This window comes from Schistocerca gregaria, chromosome 2 (genome assembly GCF_023897955.1).
Source record: "Schistocerca gregaria isolate iqSchGreg1 chromosome 2, iqSchGreg1.2, whole genome shotgun sequence".
In the NCBI taxonomy this organism is placed as follows: Eukaryota; Metazoa; Arthropoda; class Insecta; order Orthoptera; family Acrididae; genus Schistocerca; species Schistocerca gregaria.
In genome coordinates, this window is record NC_064921.1 from 444,699,979 (window position 1) to 444,721,069 (window position 21,091).

General features: G+C 37.1%; 1 protein-coding gene across 1 annotated transcript in view; it reads left to right on the forward strand.

The window, feature by feature from the left end:
• Positions 1-21,091, forward strand: part of LOC126335832 (Down syndrome cell adhesion molecule-like protein Dscam2) — a 313,257-nt gene that overhangs the window by 282,130 nt on the left and 10,036 nt on the right. Inside the window, exon 23 of the mRNA XM_049999299.1 lies at positions 2,365-2,600. Coding sequence (XP_049855256.1) covers positions 2,365-2,600 — 236 coding nt within the window. The remainder of the gene's footprint in view (positions 1-2,364; positions 2,601-21,091) is intronic.

Consider the following 21,091-nt stretch of genomic DNA (forward strand, 5'->3'; position numbering starts at 1 on the left):
ATCTTCAGACTGTATACATGGAAATATTAAGTATAGAAAGAATTTATGATGGACTCTGGCAATAATAGAAAAATATAAACTATGTAAAATATAACAAATGTTAAATGAAGTAATTACACCCATGTCAGCACGTGGCAGCAGTGAATGGAGCAAGTATCATGTATCCATGAATGTCAACTGCTGAAGAATATTTTATTGCAGTCAAGGCCATTTTAAGTGATTTTTAAAATATAAATAGAGTACCAGTATTTGTCCTTTAAAAGGAGGCATTAAGGATTCTATACAAGTTTAGTTATACTGAGTCTTGCAAATGGATGTTCAAAAGTAAGCATTTACTAACACCAATACATGTTTACAAAACTGTTCAATTCCTTTTGAGTACAAGCAGTAAAGTAGTCTATTACATGGGAATCCAATTTTACAATAAACTTCCAAATAATTTAAAAATCTCCAGTGGAAGCTGCTTTGAAGTGGCCTTGAAGGAGTTTCCTAACGTAAATAGCAATACATAAGAAAGAATGGAGGGAAAGGAAAGTCTGCATTTTTAAATTGCTCACATAGGAGAATGTTCTCATTGAAAACAACCACATAAAAGTCAATGTTTGTTTACCTGAGCTGAAAATATCACTTGCCTTTCCTCTTAATGGTATGTGCACTTCAACAAGACAGTGACAAAGAAAGGGAGGAAAGAAAAGAAAGAAAGAAAGGAAGGGTGGGATAATAATTATCCTCAAATGGCTTCCAACTTTGCAGGAACATGTTCTGATAAAAACTGACATGGAGGAGCTAAAATATTTTATCACAAGACCATAATGCATGTGCTTACTGGAAACATATTTTCAAAATTCTAATATTCCTGTGCTAAGAACTTTATCCACTTAGCCCTATTATTATTATTATTATTATTATTATTATTATTATCATTATTATAATTACTATTACTTCTGCTACTGTCCGAGATGTTATAGCTAAACTTCAGCAATCCTCAATTCTGTCTCCAGTTACAAGCTTTTCCATGTCAGTTGTGTTTTGTTACAGAAACAGAGTCATTATTTTGTGTATTACTTCTGGCTTGAATCTAGTTTTAGATTTTAGAAAGATGCTGTGATGTTCATCTGCTTTATTTCTTCATTGATTTTTATACTAGCTGAAAAATGGGGGATGGAAGTTCAACATTGACTACTGTAAATGATGTAGTCGACAGTTGCTCATTTGTGTTTCACAGTTCTTTACTTTCACTATTCTTAACACCCCCCCCCCAACCACCACCACCATCACCACCAATATTACACAGTTAATATGGCCTGTTCACTATTGGTCAACTTTTGATAAGCCTCATTAATAGTCTGCTGGCAAACATCAGCATACTGCTACAATAATTTACTGTTGTACATCTATGACCAGTAAAAACCTAATCACACAGTTCACAGTCTTTCAGAATAATATGGTACATGTGGCACTATTGAACAGACACTGTCATTACTTTAACACATGGCTTATTTGTGTTACACTTATTTCACGGTTAAGTTGATGCATTGTGTTGACCTAACCAATACAGGTTCCTCATTTGAAAATTGGCCATGGACTGACAGTCTCAGGACTAAAAATCAGGCCTTTATATACCCTCGAAGTAATAGGTACTGAAGCTATACATTGTCAATGTTTAATTTACAGAAATTACAGTTAAAACATAACTCATTCAATTAACTGAATACAAAGGTTACATAGAATTATTTGTTTAAATGATGAAATTAACAGATATAGTTATACAAACAATACTTTTGAGAAACCTGGTAATTATTTTGGAAATAATTAAGGTCTGGCTTCACTAATATGTTTTCGAATAGAGTCAAATAAATACTTAAGACTCCTAGTAGTTGCTCTTACAAATGTTTATAATTAATTACAGAATTTATATTTGTTTGTAAGTCAACAATAGAATCTAAGACATGAAACAATTACTGATTTCATCCTATAACAAAAGATATTAATTATGAATAGTCAAAATAAATTAGGAAATTGATGGCATAGAAAATTAGATCTGGTAGTATATTCCTTAAGACTGGGGGCCAACCTTTCTCTTTTACAAAAACGCAGATTACACTCATATATGTTAACACTAATTAGTCAAAAACTGGAAAAATGAATTTAGGAAGGCAGATGGCAAAAAAAGAGAGGAAGTAAAAGGATCCCTGCTTGCTTCGTCAGAATGCACAATTACCATGTAACTGAGAATAGAGTCCAGGATATTTATATTTAACTTCAAAATGAAGGTTATATTGTTTTTTAATTAGCAATTGAAAGCTCATTTTTATACAATACTTGATGATTCAAGAAATGCTTCACAGCTATTATAACTTGCAGGCACAACATCTGAGAAGTCATGTGATATGGCTCCAACAGGGGGCACTTCTGCATGTACTGACCAGAAAGTTTCTGGATGTACCATGATGCCAAGCAGTCCCCGAACGGCCAGTGGGGACAGAGAAGAACCACTCTACCTACCTGAACCAATGCCACCAGCTACTCCAGCATCCACCGACACTGTAAATCCTTATGCTACATTCAGGTTGCCTCCAGATGCTGAAAACTTGCCTACAGTGAGTATTGAGCAGTCATTTATTCTCAACCCTCTCCTTAATGTGTCATTTGTGTTCATGATGTGTGTGCAAACACATGTTGCACAAAACTATGAAGAGCCCACTGAATAAACAGGGTAAGTCACATTTTGTACATTTTTCAGGAAAGGAGATTTAAACTTTCAAGATAACAAAAAATGCTTAAAACATTCCAATCAAGGGTACCCAATCTAATTATGATGCTGAATTTAATGATAGTAGAGGAAGTACATTATAAAACAATAACAACTGAAATTACATGATAAAACAAAGTCTGCCATAAAAAGAACATGATAAGTCTGTCACTATTTGATAGGCCTTTGTCCCTTATTTGTGTAGTTTAGCCTTGCATCTTTCATTTTTCTGGTTTGGATTTTTTGTTGTTATGTGGTAGATCGTAATAGAAAATTTTTGCATCTGTTTAATTTCTTGAAGGTCTGTATGTTTTTCATATAATATTGACAGGAGCTCTGAAAGTATACCCTCTAGAATTAGTTATTTTCAAAACAATCTTGATTTACCTTATAAAAAGTTTCATGTTACAAAACACTTACCATTCCATGCCTGATGAGGCCATAAGAATTCCTCAGGTCACAGCAGTTGATATCCAGACTCAATGTCTACATGCAGACCACCAGAATGTTCCAAATCTACTGGTGTCCAGGATCCATTGTAAGTAATCCTGTGTTTGAACAGATTGTCTTCCTTCATAACCAGAGCTTCTCTGAACAGACATGTCTTGAAAGAACACTTCTGTTTGCAACATGCTTTTAAAAATGTTGTCCAATACTGTATAATTTCTTGTTGAACAGGAATCTTTGTCAGGCCTTGCATTAACTTTTGCAGTTTCAAAAGCATTAACCCAGTCTTCTGGTAACTCTGCAATAGTTTTTGTTTTTATCAAGCCAAAGTTTTTATCACATTCCATCTATGAGTGTTCCCTTATTGGAAATACTGTTTTGCCATTATCTAATCTCTTAATGGTATGAACGACATAATGAAGGTATAAGAAAAGTGTGTAGTTCTTATTCCGTTCTGAGCATGAATCACAGAATATTACAGGAAGCCTCAGTTTTGGATCAAGGAATTCACTCACATAAATTGTGCAAAAAACTAATAACTTTATTCCCTACTTCCTTAGCGTAAGCATAAAATATTGCATCACTATTGAACATCTGATGAATGTTGAAACTGTAAAATGATAATTGACACTTGTAATGCACATCATTAGTGCCGATATTTGGCATGGGTAGGTATTTTTTTATAGTTCCTGCATATTGCTTCATTTTGTGTTATCTTTTTACTTTCTTGCCTCGCTTTTCATTTTATTGAATAAAATGTAACAGCGCTTTGCTTGTGAACTTAGTCTTCAGTACTAAATACTTCAGTTTTATTAGTAATTTCTAAGTTTTCTTTTTCAGAGATGTTTTGTGAGAGTTTTCCATTGAAACCTTTTAATACTGCTCACAATTTGTGACATGTTGAGCAGACATCAGTACGAGAGTACTCAAATGATAAGTTGATTTTGCTGTTAAATATTTTGAGGTATGCCTATATGCAACAGGTAGTTCAGTTTATTTTTGTTTTAATAACTCATGCCTTTTTTATTATAGTTCTTCTGGGAGATAAATTCTTTCTGTCTTTCCCTTGCCATAGTGGCCCTCTCTTCCCTTAAATACACCTATGAAGATTATAATGGCTACCATCTTTTCTTTAAATAGTTTCCATGGCTGGTTAGCATACATACCTCATTTGTCTTTGGGGGATATTCCCATATACTTTATACTCAACTGTATAGTCCACAGTCTGCACTTTGTTATTCCTTGGAAAGCGGTGAAGACTTTTTGGCAAACCGGAATTTCACTCATAGTATCGTTTTGTTTGAATCTTACAATGTAATGGAAAGAGCAATCTCTGGCATTGGAATCATCATGCCTAGGCCTCCAATGAGCAATAAATGTCATAGAAATTAAGCTAGTTACCTAACAACTTAAAATTCTTGATAAGCCATTCTCTTTTATGAGGTCTGATTTGTTTGAAACACTCACACAATAAGCATTTGCAGTCACTGCCTAACTCATGAGATAAACGTTGCTTATTTTTCCATACCCTTTTCCTTTCTAGCTGATTGTATGGGTAGGCTGACCATCATCTTGTGATGATTCACACATTTTAAAAGTGCTAAGAGGACCATGCTACTATCACACTTGAAAAAATGTGCATTTTTACTGTATATCAAGCATTGTAAGAACTAACAAGCCTCTGTGGAGTGTTATATGTCTGAATATGCCCATTTTGAAATGTGATTTTTATAAGTATAAAGTTTTACTTTTTGCGAAATGTCTGCCTGTGTCTGTATATGTATGGATGGATGTGTGTGTGTGTGTGTGTGTGTGTGTGTGTGTGTGTGTGTGTGTGTGTGTGCGAGTTTATACCTATCCTTTTTTCCCCCTAAGGTAAGTCTTTCTGCTCCCAGGATTGGAATGACTCCTTACCCTCTCCCTTAAAACCCACATCCTTTCATCTTTCCTTCTTCTTCCCTCTTTCCTGACGAAGCAACCGCCGGTTGCGAAAGCTCGAAATCTTGTGTGTGTGTTTGTGTGTTTTTTTTATTGTGCCTGTCTACCGGCGCTTTCCTGCTTGGTAAGTCTTGGAATCTTTGTTTTTAATAAATAATAATTAATGTGATCTTGTCTAGAAAAGGTTTTTTTCAACTTACATTAAATCACTTCTTCCAATTTCTCAAAATGGGAAACTTCTATCACACTTCAAATTAAACACTGTCACTATAAGGAAATAACACAGAGTGAGAAACTAAACTGACCACATTTGCAGTCACAACTCAACTGTTCTATCAGGTGTAATGTAAACAGCTGACACCAACCTTGGACCCCATTCTTTCCATGAGAAGATCAACTTACAAAATTCTTTCCATTACCATTAAAAGTGAAACCCTCTGTATCCCAATGACTTGCCATGTTATTTGAAATTAATTTTAACTGTCTTATAGTACTGACATCTGGCCATCAGAATATGCTATAAACTCATTCCATAGTTAAATGGACTTACCCCGGTTTTTCCATAGGGTCTTCATATGTGTGTTTCTATGTCTGTCTGTGCAGGTGAGATTGTGATGACATCAGTTCCATGTACTAGATAATATAATACTTTATTTTACTCATTATAGTTTCTACTTATTAACCTGTCAACTTTAGTGTGCAAAAAAGTATGATGTCTAAAATTCTTTCAGGTTTTATGCCTTATCCTATTTATACTCCACTGATTGTGTGTACAGTGATGCAGGAATATTCTGATATCATACTGGGATACATACTCAATAAAAATGTATTTTGTATTAACCTTTTAATTATCTGTAAGGACAAACAGAAGTCTTAGACAGCTACTTCTACTGATCAATATTAGTAAGACTTCTGACAACACTTTTACCGACCAATCTTCTTTTTTGTGGGGTTGGAAAAGAGATCTCTTGTGATACTGTGTAATGACTAACTGGATAGATAAAAAATCTGCTCACAAAGCAGTGACAGAATAAAACACACATATAAAAATTAACAAAACTACAAACTTTTGGCGCCAATGGCTCCCTCTTCTGGCAGGAGGGTTGAAGGGGAAAGAGATGGATGAAGAAAAAGAACTGGCTAGGCTTAAGAAATGGGGAGACTTTGGAAAAGTTGTCCTGAAACACAACTCAGAGGAGACTTACTGGATGGGATGAGAAGGAAAGACTCATTCCTTCTCATCCTGTCTGGTAAGTCTCCCCTGACCTGGAGTTCTGGGTGACTATTCCAAATTCTCCCCATTTCTTAAACCTCACTAGTCCTTTTTCTTCATTGTTCTTCCTTTCAGTCAACCCTTCTACCATAAGAATGAGCCACTGGCTCTGAAAGTTCGCAAATTTTCTGAAACTTCATAAGTGTGTGTTCTCCTCCTACACTTGTTGAGTAGATTTTTTTATATATCCAGTTTTATATTTTAAAAATTTGATTATTTTCATTGACATGTAACTACTTTGTGTATCTTCTGAAGACTTCAGTTAGCAGAGATCATTTTATGATTACTTTGATTTTTATTTGGCCCTGTGAAATTACTTTCTGTACGAAGACTGTACTATAGTGAAACATAAGTCAAAGAAGACAATATTGCATGGAGGAAAAGTGGAAAAAAGCAAACATACATACATATAAGGTACACAATATTACATTCAAGGTTTCAGGAAAAACAACACTGCAGATAATATACATACAAGGTCTGCACTATTACATACATTACCATTGAATATTACAACCTAATTTGTATTATAATAAAACTTTTAAACAACTTATACCTCTGGAAATTCATTTAAGTTATATGCCCTATGGTTTACGAGGAACTGTTTCATTTTACTCTTGTAAGTACCTTTTTATATTCAGTCGGAGCTTATTGTAAATTGTTATTCAAGACTGAAGAACTCCTTTTTGCACTGTGCTGGAAGTTCCTGAGTTTTTGTGAAGGCTTTACTTTTGCTGTGTGTCATTTTTGTGGATGTTACAGACAGCTTGGAAAAGTTTTTTGTTGTTGATTACAAATAGCATCAATTAGTAGATGTACTGACGGAAGTGTCAATGTCTGAAGGGTCTTAGGTACCTACAGGATTTTTGATTTGTAGCACCACAGATCAAACTACATGTGTTTTTGTAATTTAAAAAACGTTTTCTGATTTTGCAACAGTTCCTAAGAATATTATAAAGTCAACAAAGACCTGAAAAGGTTGAGGAGGGAAAAAAAATCATGTAGTCACAAAGTTTTGCACAGTGGTAGGCAGGAGTGCCATGGACAACATACTAAAAGCCCTGGCTAATGGGGTGTGAGCATTGGGGTTGGCAGGTTTTCAATGGTCACTGTTTTATGTTTTTCTTGGATAACTCAAAACCCACAGTTTCTAGCAAAAATGTTTCCTGGTACAATATTACACTTCATTAAATTTCCTACAGCAATTCATTTTTTTCTTTTGGCCTAATAGTTTCTACACTGCAAGGGATGGAAAAATCACACATTATTAAAAATATTGTTTTGGCAGTATAAAATTAATGTTTATCTTTAAATGAAGTGGATTAAAAACAAAAGTTAAAAGTGTATATCACATCTAAGTGTAGTAGAGCCATATTAAGAAATAAATTGTGTTTCAAGGATGTAACAGGGTGGTGAACAGGGAGGGGGGGGGGGGGGGCTACATGTGGGATAGAATCACAAGAGAAGGTAGGTTGCTGTATTATGGTCATGCACTTTCATTCTTCGCAGGTCTGAACTGAAGTTTGTGCAGATGAGTCCCACTCTGTCTATCCCACTACATCAGAAGCAACTACAGGGTGTTTTGCAAAATTATACCAATGCACCACAGAATGCTTTATGAATCTCTGGCAATGCAGTACACAGATGTGCCTGGGAGATGGGTTTATTTTTCACAAAATGTGTTAATACTACATGGAATGCAGATATGAGTAACTAATAATACTAACACACGTAATGCATGTGGTCAGAGTCTACATCTCTGCACACTATTCTACACTGATAGAGGTGAAATCGATTCTTAGGCTTCCTGTATAGTAGGTGTAGCGTTCTTCCAGGAAAGGTGACTTCTCTACCACAAGCACTGCTTTCTTTTCAGTTTACAAAAAGATTGTACCTCCCCAGCATGTCCTGTCCAGTTATAATATGTGAGTAGACAAAATAACTTCATTGAGCTCATGTTTATATACTGGAGTTATTTTCAGTTTATTAAGTGAGTACTTATCTGCAACTGTTAAGTGAGCTTCTACATAAAAACTCTCAACAGATGGAGCTGTCATCTGTCTACAACACTGAAGAGCCAAGTGTAACATGCTGTCAACTTGTACTTCATTGTCTCCACTATCACTCTGTGGAATACTTTCACAGGATGTATCTGCCAGCCTTAACTCTCCCAACATGTGAAGAGGCCTGCAGGCCTGAATTGTCTCCCTTTGCAACAGAAATAGACCACCTAGGTGGTGTAGAACCTCAGATATTTCAATGTAAGTCAATAAATGCATTATGGCAGATTACTGTTCTTGACTTGAACATGAACAGTCGCATCCTATCAGACATATTCACATCTATCTCGAAAGATATACTGTGGATTTGTGGTATGTCACTCCACTTGGAAAACCCCCTTAGCAGTAGCCAGCTATTCACGAATGGAAAAGATTTATGCAGTCTACCAATAACACTAATGGTGAGAGATGTGCAGTAACACTTATTTCCAGACATACAAGTTATCCCATATTTCACAGTGATAATAGCAAACCCATAATCCAAAACAAAACCAGCTCAGAATTATTCCAACACAGATATTAGTATGGATCCTTCATGTAGTCCCAGTCAATTTATCATTTTCTACAGAGGGCTCCTTGCCCTCCTATTTGAAATTTCATTTAATACCATTCATAGAATAACTAAAATCTGAAACCAACAATAGCATTACCAAAATTCAAAACTACAATCTATTTCATTCATTAATTAATTTAAAAGCACATTAATGTAGGACATAAAGATTATCAAGATACAAAACAAACATTTACATAACTTGTGAACTTCGGTGAAGTGGCTCATGTAGTTGCATCTTTTGTCACCAATGTGGTACATTTCCTCTCATCTATCTGTCATTACTTGTTTGGGCCTTTCTGTTTACTGTCCATATAGGTAAATGGAAATTCTGCATGGCTAGGGCATCCCATCAGATAGACCGTTCACCTGGTGCAAGTCTTTCGAGTTGATGCCACTGCCCTAAATTGCATGTCAATGGGGATGAAATGATGATGATAAGGACAACACAACACCCAGTCCCTCAGCGGAGAAAATCTCTGACCGAGCTTGGAATTGAACCCAGGCCATAGGTATGACACTCCGTCACACTGAGCACTCAGCTACCTGGAGTGGACTCCATATAGGTAACTGGTAGTTATCATACCTAAGGTTCAACTGAAACAGAGATAATATACCATGCAGCTCCTGCTGCCCAGCAAGATGCAGAAGAATGCACATGAGTACTAGTGCTACAGTTAGCACTCCACAGTGAGGTGAAAATGATTTGATACCAAAAATGTACCATAACCCAGTCCCCACATCACTGTGCTGTGGACTTAATATTTGCACCGCAACATACACACTAACCTGATAGACAAACAATCACAAATTGTATCTGTTCTGTTATGTGAGTTTTATAATGCTTTGGGGGCCACAAGGCAAAGACTAACTATACTGCCCATAAGTTTGTAGCAATACACTGTAAAAATAAGCAATGAATAACATCAGTCCAGAGCAGCAAATTCCCTTCCATACGGAATTACTCAGAAGACCTGTCGCATAACAGTACCTTGACTCAGCCCATCCATATTACAAAACTGAAAGGTGCTCCCATCTGCCATGTTGCATGAAAAGCAACATACCTTCATGCCCTTGCTATACAGTCCTCATTCCTCTCTGAAGACAGGGACTCAATGTCTCCACATTCTGAACCACAGTAATTACTGCAAATTTGCAAGTTAGTCACATAACACAGACTGCCATAGCCCCACATGTTACACACACATTCCATTATGTCCTGCCCTACATACAGTGTGCATTTGCTTCTTACCACTCGATGGTCCTCCGTGTGGCAACCTTGCTTGCTGCTGTCACTGTCCTCCCAGTGATGCATGACATGCAGTTCATTGATCATCACAAATCTATTGACAGGCAAAGGCATGCCAACCAGCACAATCTTTAATTCAGTAACTATAAACTGACTGATTGTACATGCTCTCATAGATGTTTATGGCTGTGTCAAAGTAAAAACATAAATTATTTTCATAAATTCAAGAACCAGTATAGAACACAAGTTACACGAAGGAAAGAGGGAAATTTGGGGATCCAATAAAGAAAAGCAAACTGCAAACACAGGATAAAATATCAATGTAGATGGATAATGAAAAACAGAATGAATTAAAGGAAGTTATAAATCATTGCCACTCAGACTAAAGCATTTTATTTAACTTTAATGAGAACAAAAAAGAAGTGTGCAACTGAAATCAGTAATAAGTCATTCACAGAGCTATAGTTGCGCACTGATTCTCAAGTCAAAAAACAAAAACGAAAGATATACTTTTCTCTTCTGTGCTTTTGTGTTTAGTTTTATAGATGAGAAACTTTCAACAATGAGTAAATGCAGGCTTGTATCAAGCTAGTCATACTTCCGAATGTTCATCATGTTCTATTGATTCCATTTTGAAAGATAACCCTCAGAGATGTAAAATGAGTCAAGATATATGCAAACAAAATGAAACAGCTGTTGGGACTTGCATTAATAATTAACTATTGGTTAAATGCAACAAATTATTTGTTCTTTCTCAAGCTAAATTTGACTTATGCTTCCTAGCATGAGTTTCTGCTTTATGCTTCTTAGCTCATGGTCATAACCCATTACTATGCATCTGTTCTTACCCTCCTCTCCTCTTTCTGTCTTTTTTTTCACTTCTCTCTCATCTTCTGTCTTCATCAATTCTTTGTTCTTAAACTTTGTACATGGGTCAACACCATTTCCTAAATTATTTCATTTTTTATTTTATTTTCTCTTGCCCCATTCTTGTCTTCTAGATTCTTTTTTCCTGTCTGTTGATATTCTGTAGAAGCAATCCACGATTTTAGAATGTTCAAAGTCAGTCTCCTGCCTACGAGCTGCCAGGTTTGGTCCATCACTGTTAATTTACACTCCTAGAAGCTGCAGACTTGTTTTTGTAACTGGCCTTCAATCTTAGATGAAAAATATAATGTGTAAGATTGTATTTAAAATAAGGAAAGGAAGAAAAGCATCAGCTGAGTACTGAAATAGGAGACATAAAATGTGAACTCGAAATATTTTCTGTAATATCCTTGTACTGTGCAGATAGGTCATGTCGAACTTGAAGTCCATCCCACTATTCAGTACTTAAATTAGAAAAATTATGTGAATATGGCACCACTGAATTCACACTCTGGCACAGGCAGGGTGAGTTGTGGTTATATGTGTGTGTGTGTGTGTGTGTGTGTGTGTGTGTGTGTGTGTGTGTGGTGTGCATGCATGCATACTCACACATAATGATGTGATTGAGTGGACTGAGAGGAGAGGGAGTAGATAGAACAGAGGAAGAGGGGGGGCAACTTGCAGAGGACGTTAATATGTAACGAGTGAAGTGGGAAACATGGGACAGGGATGGTGATGTGTGTGGCTGAGTGTACAGTGGAGGTGGAGATGAAGACCAGGAGGATTACAGGATCAAATGATATTTTGTAAGGACAGCTCTCATGTACACTGTTAGTGTAGTCTCATACCAGGAGAGAGAAGAGGGGGAGAGGAGAATTCCAATGGCATGGGATGTGAAGCAGTCATTGAAATTGAGAATATTATGCTGAGAAACATTGTCTGCCTCTGGGTATTCAAACCTGCTTTAAGACACAATTTGACTGTGGCCCTTCATTCTGGTCGACACATAGTTTGTGATTGTGCCCATATAAAATGCTGAGCAAAATTTACAGGAGAACTGGTATGTGATGTGACAGTTTTCACAAGTTGCCCTGCCTATCATAGAATGGGTTGCACCTGTGACTGGAACAAGATGTACTGGGCAAGTGCCTAAGAAAGGCCTTTCAACTGAGTTGTCTGACTCCTCATTCCATTGATCTACAGAGTCAGTACAGTGTAGTTAGCCAGGACAATGTAACTTCATGGGTGTATGTGTGTACATTTATTCAGTGCTAGTTATCTCTGAAGAAGAAAATCATCAGAAAGCTTAGCAATGTCTTTCAGCTACATACCTGACCACCAGGTTTCAGTTTAACATTATTTAATTATAATATTACCTCATTTTACCCCTAATCTTTCCACCCCTCTTCCACATACTGTTCCCCTCATTATTTCACATGATGTTTTCATGTGAATGTTGCCCACAAAACTCCATTTTTTCACATGCAATGTTCACAGGTGCTTATATAGATATTTTTATGCTACAGAATCATCCTACATACCATAACATAAACTGATTTTGCATTTCCTTTTCAAAGACCTTCAAACTGTTTTCCTCGTAACCCTTCACAACGATCTGCTATGTTTCTTTTACTATTTCCTGCAGCTATTTCTTGTATTTTATAGCAGTTTTCATTTTTCTTTTTAACATATTCCACCTACCTTTTCAATATGTTTATTTTTCTATTTCCTGCAGCTGTTTCTTTTATTTTATAACAATTTTCATTTTTCTTTTTAACATATTCCACCTAGCTTTATCTCCAATATTCCTCCAACAGCATTTCCAGTGCTTATTAATTCCTGATGCCGTTTAAGTTCCATTTCCTTATAGTGACATTCCATCACTTATAGAGCACTGCTTCACTGTCTGCATCAGTTTAGAAAAGCATGCCTATCTGTAGCTAATACTCATACTGCTATATGTTTCTTAAATGCTTCCTAACCCATGAAATTTCCCCCTCCCCCTTCCCCATGCCCAAACAGCCACATCCTTCTCAAAATTCCTATCACAGCGACCTACAAATATGGCACAGACATCAACAGACTGCTTTTACTCTCATTGCAAGATACAGTTACATTACCTTAATTACCTGCATCCCAACCCTCAAATTTGAGGCCCTGGTCTCCAACAACTGCAAGAGCTCTCAGACACCACCTCAGTTCTCCAATTTACCCACATTACACTCCTGTCCTAGAGTACCTCTGTTCAACAATACTCATCCTATCACAAAGAACAACCTTTCCCCTCTCAAAATCTCATAACACATAACCCCTGCCATGCTGATTATCGCTTTTATGTCACCCCCCAAAACCTCTTTGTAAGCTTCTACATCTACATGACTACTCTGCAATTCACATTTAAGTGCTTGGCAGAGGGTTCATCGAACCACAATCATACTATCTCTCTACTATTCCACTCCCGAACAGCGAGCGGGAAAAACGAACACCTAAACCTTTCTGTTCGAGCTCTGATTTCTCTTATTTTATTTTGATGATCATTCCTACCTATGTAGGTTGGGCTCAACAAAATATTTTCGCATTCGGAAGAGAAAGTTGGTGACTGAAATTTCGTAAGAAGGTCTCGCCGCGACGAAAAACGTCTATGCTGTAATGACTTCCATCCCAACTCGTGTATCATATCTGCCACACTCTCTCCCCTATAACGCGAAAATACAAAACGAGCTGCCCTTCTTTGCACCCTCTCGATGTCCTCCGTCAATCCCACCTGGTAAGGATCCCACACCGCGCAGCAATATTCTAACAGAGGACGAACGAGTGTAGTGTAAGCTGTCTCTTTAGTGGACTTGTTGCATCTTCTAAGTGTCCTGCCAATGAAACGCAACCTTTGGCTCGCCTTCCCGACAATATTATCTATGTGGTCCTTCCAACTGAAGTTGTTTGTAATTTTAACACCCAGGTACTTAGTTGAATTGACAGCCTTGAGAATTGTACTATTTATCGAGTAATCGAATTCCAACGGATTTCTTTTGGAACTCATGTGGATCATCTCACACTTTTCGTTATTTAGCGTCAACTGCCACCTGACACACCATACAGCAATCTTTTCTAAATCGCTTTGCAGCTGATACTGGTCTTCGGATGACCTTACTAGACGGTAAATTACAGCATCATCTGCGAACAACCTAAGAGAACTGCTCAGATTGTCACCCAGGTCATTTATATAGATCAGGAACAGTAGAGGTCCCAGGACGCTTCCCTGGGGAACACCTGATATCACTTCAGTTTTACTCGATGATTTGCCGTCTATTACTACGAACTGCGACCTTCCTGACAGGAAATCACGAATCCAGTCGCACAACTGAGACGATACCCCATAGCTCCGCAGCTTGATTAGAAGTCGCTTGTGAGGAACGGTGTCAAAAGCTTTCCGGAAATCTAGAAATACGGAATCAACTTGAGATCCCCTGTCGATAGCGGCCATTACTTCGTGCGAATAAAGAGCTAGCTGCGTTGCACAAGAGCGATGTTTTCTGAAGCCATGCTGATTATGTGTCAATAGATCGTTCCCTTCGAGGTGATTCATAATGTTTGAATACAGTATATGCTCCAAAACCCTACTGCAAACCGACGTCAATGATATAGGTCTGTAGTTAAATGGATTACTCCTACTACCCTTCTTGAACACTGGTGCGACCTGCGCAATTTTCCAATCTGTAGGTACAGATCTATCGGTGAGCGAGCGGTTGTATATGAGTGCTAAGTAGGGAGCTATAGTATCAGCGTAATCTGAAAGGAACCTAATCGGTATACAATCTGGACCTGAAGACTTGCCCGTATCAAGCGATTTGAGTTGCTTCGCAACCCCTAAGGTATCTACTTCTAAGAAACTCATGCTAGCAGATGTTCGTGTTTCAAATTCTGGAATATTCCATTCGTCTTCCCTGGTGAAGGAATTTCGGAAAACTGCGTTCAATAACTCCGCTTTAGCGGCGCAGTCGTCGATAACAGTACCATCGGCACTGCGCAGCGAAGGTATTGACTGCGTCTTGCCGCTTGTGTACTTTACATACGACCAGAATTTCTTCGGATTTTCTACCAAATTTCGAGACAATGTTTCGTTGTGGAACCTATTAAAGGCATCTCGCATCGAAGTACGTGCCAAATTTCGCGCGTCTGTAAATTTTAGCCCATCTTCAGGATTTCGCGTTCTTCTGAACTTCGCATGCTTTTTCCGTTGCCTCTGCAACAGCGTTCGGACCTTTTTTGTGTACCACGGGGGATCCGTTCCATCTCTTACCAATTTATGAGGTATGAATATCTCAATTGCTGTTGCTACTATATCTTTGAATTTGAGCCACATCTCGTCTACATTCGCATAGTCAGTTCGGAAGGAATGGAAATTGTCTTTTAGGAAGGCTTCTAGTGGTACTTTATCTGCTTTTTTAAATAAAATTATTTTGCGTTTGTTTCTGATGGATTTGGAAGAAATGGTATTGAGCCTAGCTACAATGACCTTGTGATCACTAATCCCTGTATCAGTCATGATGCTCTCTATCAGCTCTGGATTGTTTGTGGCCAAGAGGTCAAGTGTGTTTTCGCAACCATTTACAATTCGCGTGGGTTCGTGGACTAACTGCTCTAAATAATTTTCGGAGAATGCATTTAGGACAATCTCGGAAGACGTTTTGTGCCTACCACCGGTTTTGAACAAGTATTTTTGCCAACATATCGAGGGTAGGTTGAAGTCCCCACCAACTATAACCGTATGAGTGGGGTATTTATTTGTTACGAGACTCAAACTTTCTCTGAACTGTTCCGCAACTGTATCATCGGAGTCTGGGGGTCGGTAGAAGGAGCCAATTATTAACTTAATTCGGCTGTTAAGTATAACCTCCACCCACACCAATTCGCACAGAGTATCTACTTCGACTTCACTACAAGATAAACCACTACTGACAGACACCAACACTCCACCACCAATTCTGCCTAATCTATCTTTCCTGAACACCGTCTGAGACTTCGTAAAAATTTCTGCAGAACTTATTTCAGGCTTTAGCCAGCTTTCTGTACCTATAACGATATCAGCTTCTGTGCTTTCTATTAGCGCTTGGAGCTCAGGGACTTTTCCAGCGCAACTACAACAATTTACAACTATAAGCTTACTAATGTGTTAGAATGCTACCTCATAAGTCTTAATCTTCACTAAAGTTCAGCTGCTGACTGCTAGGAATTTTGAAAGAATTTTAAGTTCCCTTGCACAGCACCTGTGTAATAGACTTTCCTTTTCTGCTTATTTATTTTCACTGTTTATATCAATGATGATCAGCTGTTGTATAACAAGCATCATGCTTGTGTTACAACAGACTTGCATAGACTAGAATAAGTATAAAAATTATAACAAGAGGCAATAATACTTTATCCGTAATCTGTAAATATTCAAATGGAAGTGTGCAAAAGAGACTTTATAAATCTGATACTGCAATTTGTAAGCCACCCATACTATTTTATTGGAACAATAGTATGAAAAGGATAGCTGCTATTCTCCTTATAGTTGAGATGCTGAGTCACAGATAAACATTACAAAAAGACTGTAACAAAATAAGCTTTCGGCCAACAAGGCCTTTGTCAAAAATAGATGACTCTCTCTCTCTCTCTCTCTCTCTCTCTCTCTCTCTCTCTCTCTCTCACACACACACACACACACACACACACACACACACACACACACTTACACTGTGGCTTTGGCTACCAGAGACTACAGTTGTGTGTATGTGAGTTGTGTTTGCATGTGTGTGTGTGTGTGTGTGTGTGTGTGTGTGTGTGTGTGTCTGTTTGTTTATTGCTGACAAAGGCCTTGTTGGCTGGAAGCTTATTTTGTGACAGTCTTTTCATTGTGCCTATCTGTAACTCAGCATCTCCACTCTATTGTGAGCAGCAAGCATCCTTGTTACATTCCATCCTGTGTTTTCTACTATTTTATTGCTTTTATTGGTGAATATGGTTAACTAATACTTGCTGTAGCCTGGCAGGTTAACAAAATTAGACATCAGACATTAATAAGCAACCAGTTATAGAGGGTGACCGTACTCCCAACGTACACATGCTGATAACTAAAGGTCTGAATGTGAGCCTATGATGCATGCCTTATCTATTCTCTAACACTGTTCTACAATTCTGTTCCTTCCAAAATATTCTATTAATACTGAAGAGATTTTATTACATGAGCACTTTTGTATAATAAAGTTATTTTATTCCACTTTCAATTGAGTAACAGATCCCCACTAGTTCAGATTGCATTCACACTACAATTGCAGTCACTCCTTTATCAACCACTTGTATGACTTTACCATTGCTGGTTCATTACTGTATGGTCACATTTTCATTACACAACAAGTCTCCTAAGTATACCGAGCAAGGTGGCGCAGTGGCTAGCACACTGGACTCGCATTTGGGAGGATGACAGTTCAATCCCGCATCCGGCCATCCTAATTTAGGTTTTCTGTGATTTACCTAAAACACTCCAGGCAAATGCCAGGATGGTTCCTTTGAAAGGGCGCAGCTGACTTCCTTCCCCGTCCCTCCCTAATCTGATAGACTGATGACCTTGCTGTCTGGTCTCCTCCTCCAAACAATCCAATCCAATCCACTCTCCTAGGCATGAACTGTAGTTCTGAACTTCAAAATTCTAACTTTGTTCACACTTGACATGTTATATGTGTGTTTAGCTCTGGTGTGACTATCAGTAAAATATTTTCACTTTTATGCATGATTGTGAGAAGCAAAGGCTCTCAGCACCTGCCCTGTAAGAGTGCTCCTGTATGAGAATTCACTCCTGCATGCCACACGCCAGTCATCCCGTCCAAAACGAAGGGGCATTGTCATCAGTGATGCCGCTGCACTGTAGCAGAAGAGCATATGGGTACATTTGAACTTTCAAGTATAGGGTCAAAATCTGTACTGTCACACTCTGCAACTAATTGTTTTCAAGATCCACATGTAAAAAGGATTTTTGAAAAATATAAAACCTCCTCAAATACTGAAAAAAAAGAAATTCACCACTAAGTGAATTTAATCGAAATGACAGTGTTGCCCCATAGCTTGATGACATGGTCTTTCCTTTTATTTTTTCCAAATTTATACTTCACATGAATCATACCACCCATCCCTACTATTTCCTGAGATTTATGAAGATATATATATAATTTCATAATGTATAGACTTATTCAAGCAGGATAAGATCAAATTGCAAATTACAATTACATTCATTTCAGATTTCATGACATATAAAATCCTTGCTGAAAGATAAACACATAGCAACACATTTTTTAAAAAAATTTCACACTAAAAGATCAAACTAAAAGTTACAATTACATTTTGTTGCAGTCATTTCCAAATTTGGGGGAAATATAAAAGTTTGTGTTGAAAGGGAAACACATATCAACACATCTCTCCAAATTGTTCACATCACAATGTCTGACTGAAGATTACAATTACATTTCATTTCAGTCTGTATCAAAATTTATGAAATATTAAAGTTGATGCTAAATGAAAATAAATAGGCACACATTTCTCAAAATTCTTCAGATCACATTTTGATACATTAGCCAAATAGCCCAAATCAGGTAAGTATTCAACTGAAAAAAGTGCCTGTATGACTCCAAATCTATAATTCAGAAACCTTTACATGTTACAGAAAAGCTTTTGAAATTCAGTAAAAATGAATAAGACATAAATTAAACATTTTATGCCACTGCAAAGAGAAAAAGAAAAAAACGCCACAAATAAAAAAATAATATCATGTACAGCACAAGTTTACACATATTACACTTCTTTACTATTGTTCACTTAAACAATCAGAATAAATACAGTATTGTCCTTAAAAGAAGCATTCTATATTACAAACATAGTTCATTCTTGACAGTCACATTTTTTACACTTAAGTTTTACTTTTTTGAAATTGCTAATTTCTTGTTCTATTATCCTCTTGTTTCCTGTCCTGTGGAATCATATAACGCAGCTTAAAATATGATTGATGAGACTTTAAATTTATATGATATGGTGGGCTTTTGATTAATCTTGGTCTTTTTCCAGAAACCTCCCTGAGCCTTTTGATTAATTGGGATAGTAATCCAGCCACTACATTCCCTATGTTGGAACTCCCCTTTATTTTGCTATTACTTTCTTCCTGTGTAAGATCATTTGCTCTTACTCACTAGTTAGAATATATCACTTCCATTAGATCTATTAAACTTCCCTCTTCTACTTTCTCTTCATACGCTGCCTATCAGTATATGTGGGGACAACTTGTATTCTGTCTGCTGTTATTTCTTCCTTAATCTTTACCTTTCTCTCCTTTTCTTTATCATAGATCCTCATTTTATTTTCCCAAAATCTATATCTGCACTGTGCTCTGTCAGCCAATCACAGGCTATAATAACTTTCTCTTGCAAACTATACACAATGTCCATTTGTATGGTTCTCCTTCTGCTTCCACTTGTAACATTACTTGACAGTTAATTGTTTTCTCATATTCACCTACAGCTCATTTTTGTTTTGAATTCAATAACCAATAAAGTTTATTCTTGCACATAGCTCTCTTCCTGACTGAACTCATGATTTAGGCACATGTCCACATACTTTAACCTTATTTATAGATAGGATACCTGTCTTATCTTTCAACATAATGTCCTCTTCAAATAGGTCTTTTTGTTGGTTACTTTTTTTTAATAGTATAAATTCAAGGTTCCTCCATATGCATTTCAGATTGGTCCAATTCTGAAATCCTTGTATGTTCCCCAAATTCTAGTTCTCTGCTGGTTCCACCCCTCTTCTCAGCCTCCATCCTTTGCATCTGTGTTCATGCTCCCTGCTCCCTTCTTCTTTTTATTGTGCTCCTGTGTCCAATATTTCACATTGTGAGTTCCTGCAGCCCTTTTATTAACTTCTGCTGCATGAACATTCTTCTTTGTGCCATTGTTTTCACACCTTTGTTCACTTGGTAATTAAATATTTGTGTTCCACCAAAGTACACACTTTAAGTTTTGTTAGTCTCCATATTACTGGTTCTTCTTACACTGTTTTCACATCAGCAAAAGCAGCTTTCATATGCTGTACCCATATCTGATGTTCAGATTCAACACAACACATTTTTTTCTTAGTTCCTTCACAAGGTTCATCTTGTAAATGTAATGTATTTCACGCCATTAGCCAGAATGCATATTTGTGCCTTAACTTTCATAAATCATCACAATCTTTTGTTTGTGCCACATACAATAATTGCATCCACATCCTCTATTCATAGTTAAGACACAACACATTTTTATTCAGTTTTCTCACATGTTTCGGTTCAGAACATATTGGTTGATCATGACCTTCATCACAATGTTCACAGGAATCTTGACTTATGTCGATTGTTTATTACAAACTTCCAATGGCTGGCTGAGAACAAGATGGTTGTCAGTAGGCTGACTGAGATGTTCTACTATCTCCCCTACACTTTCTTGAATTTGCCATTTATGTTATTACTCTGGGTCTTGGTTTTTTCTTGGTTTATTTCTTGCAATACCTTTTTGGTATCCCTTAATTGCTTTCCACAATCTTGCATTGTCTGTTGCACTCCCTGCACTACTAGATTCTCGTTGTCTGTTTCTTGTTCCTCTATCTTCCACTATCTTTTTGGGCTGTTGTCCCAAATTTTACTTGATTTCCTTTTTGCTCTTGTTAAACGTCATCTCATCCATCCTTTCCTCCCACATTTTAAACATTTCCTTTGCATTCTCTTTAATTTCTTCATTTTGTTCCCTTAGCATTTCCTTCATACCTTCCTTCTGCTCCTTCTGCATTTCCTCTTGTTCTTGGTCATTTATTTAATATTTAATTCCCACACTTCTTCTTGTTTCTTGCATATTTCCCTCAGTGCTTTCATTACTTGTTCAAAATTGAAACCAATTCCTACTCT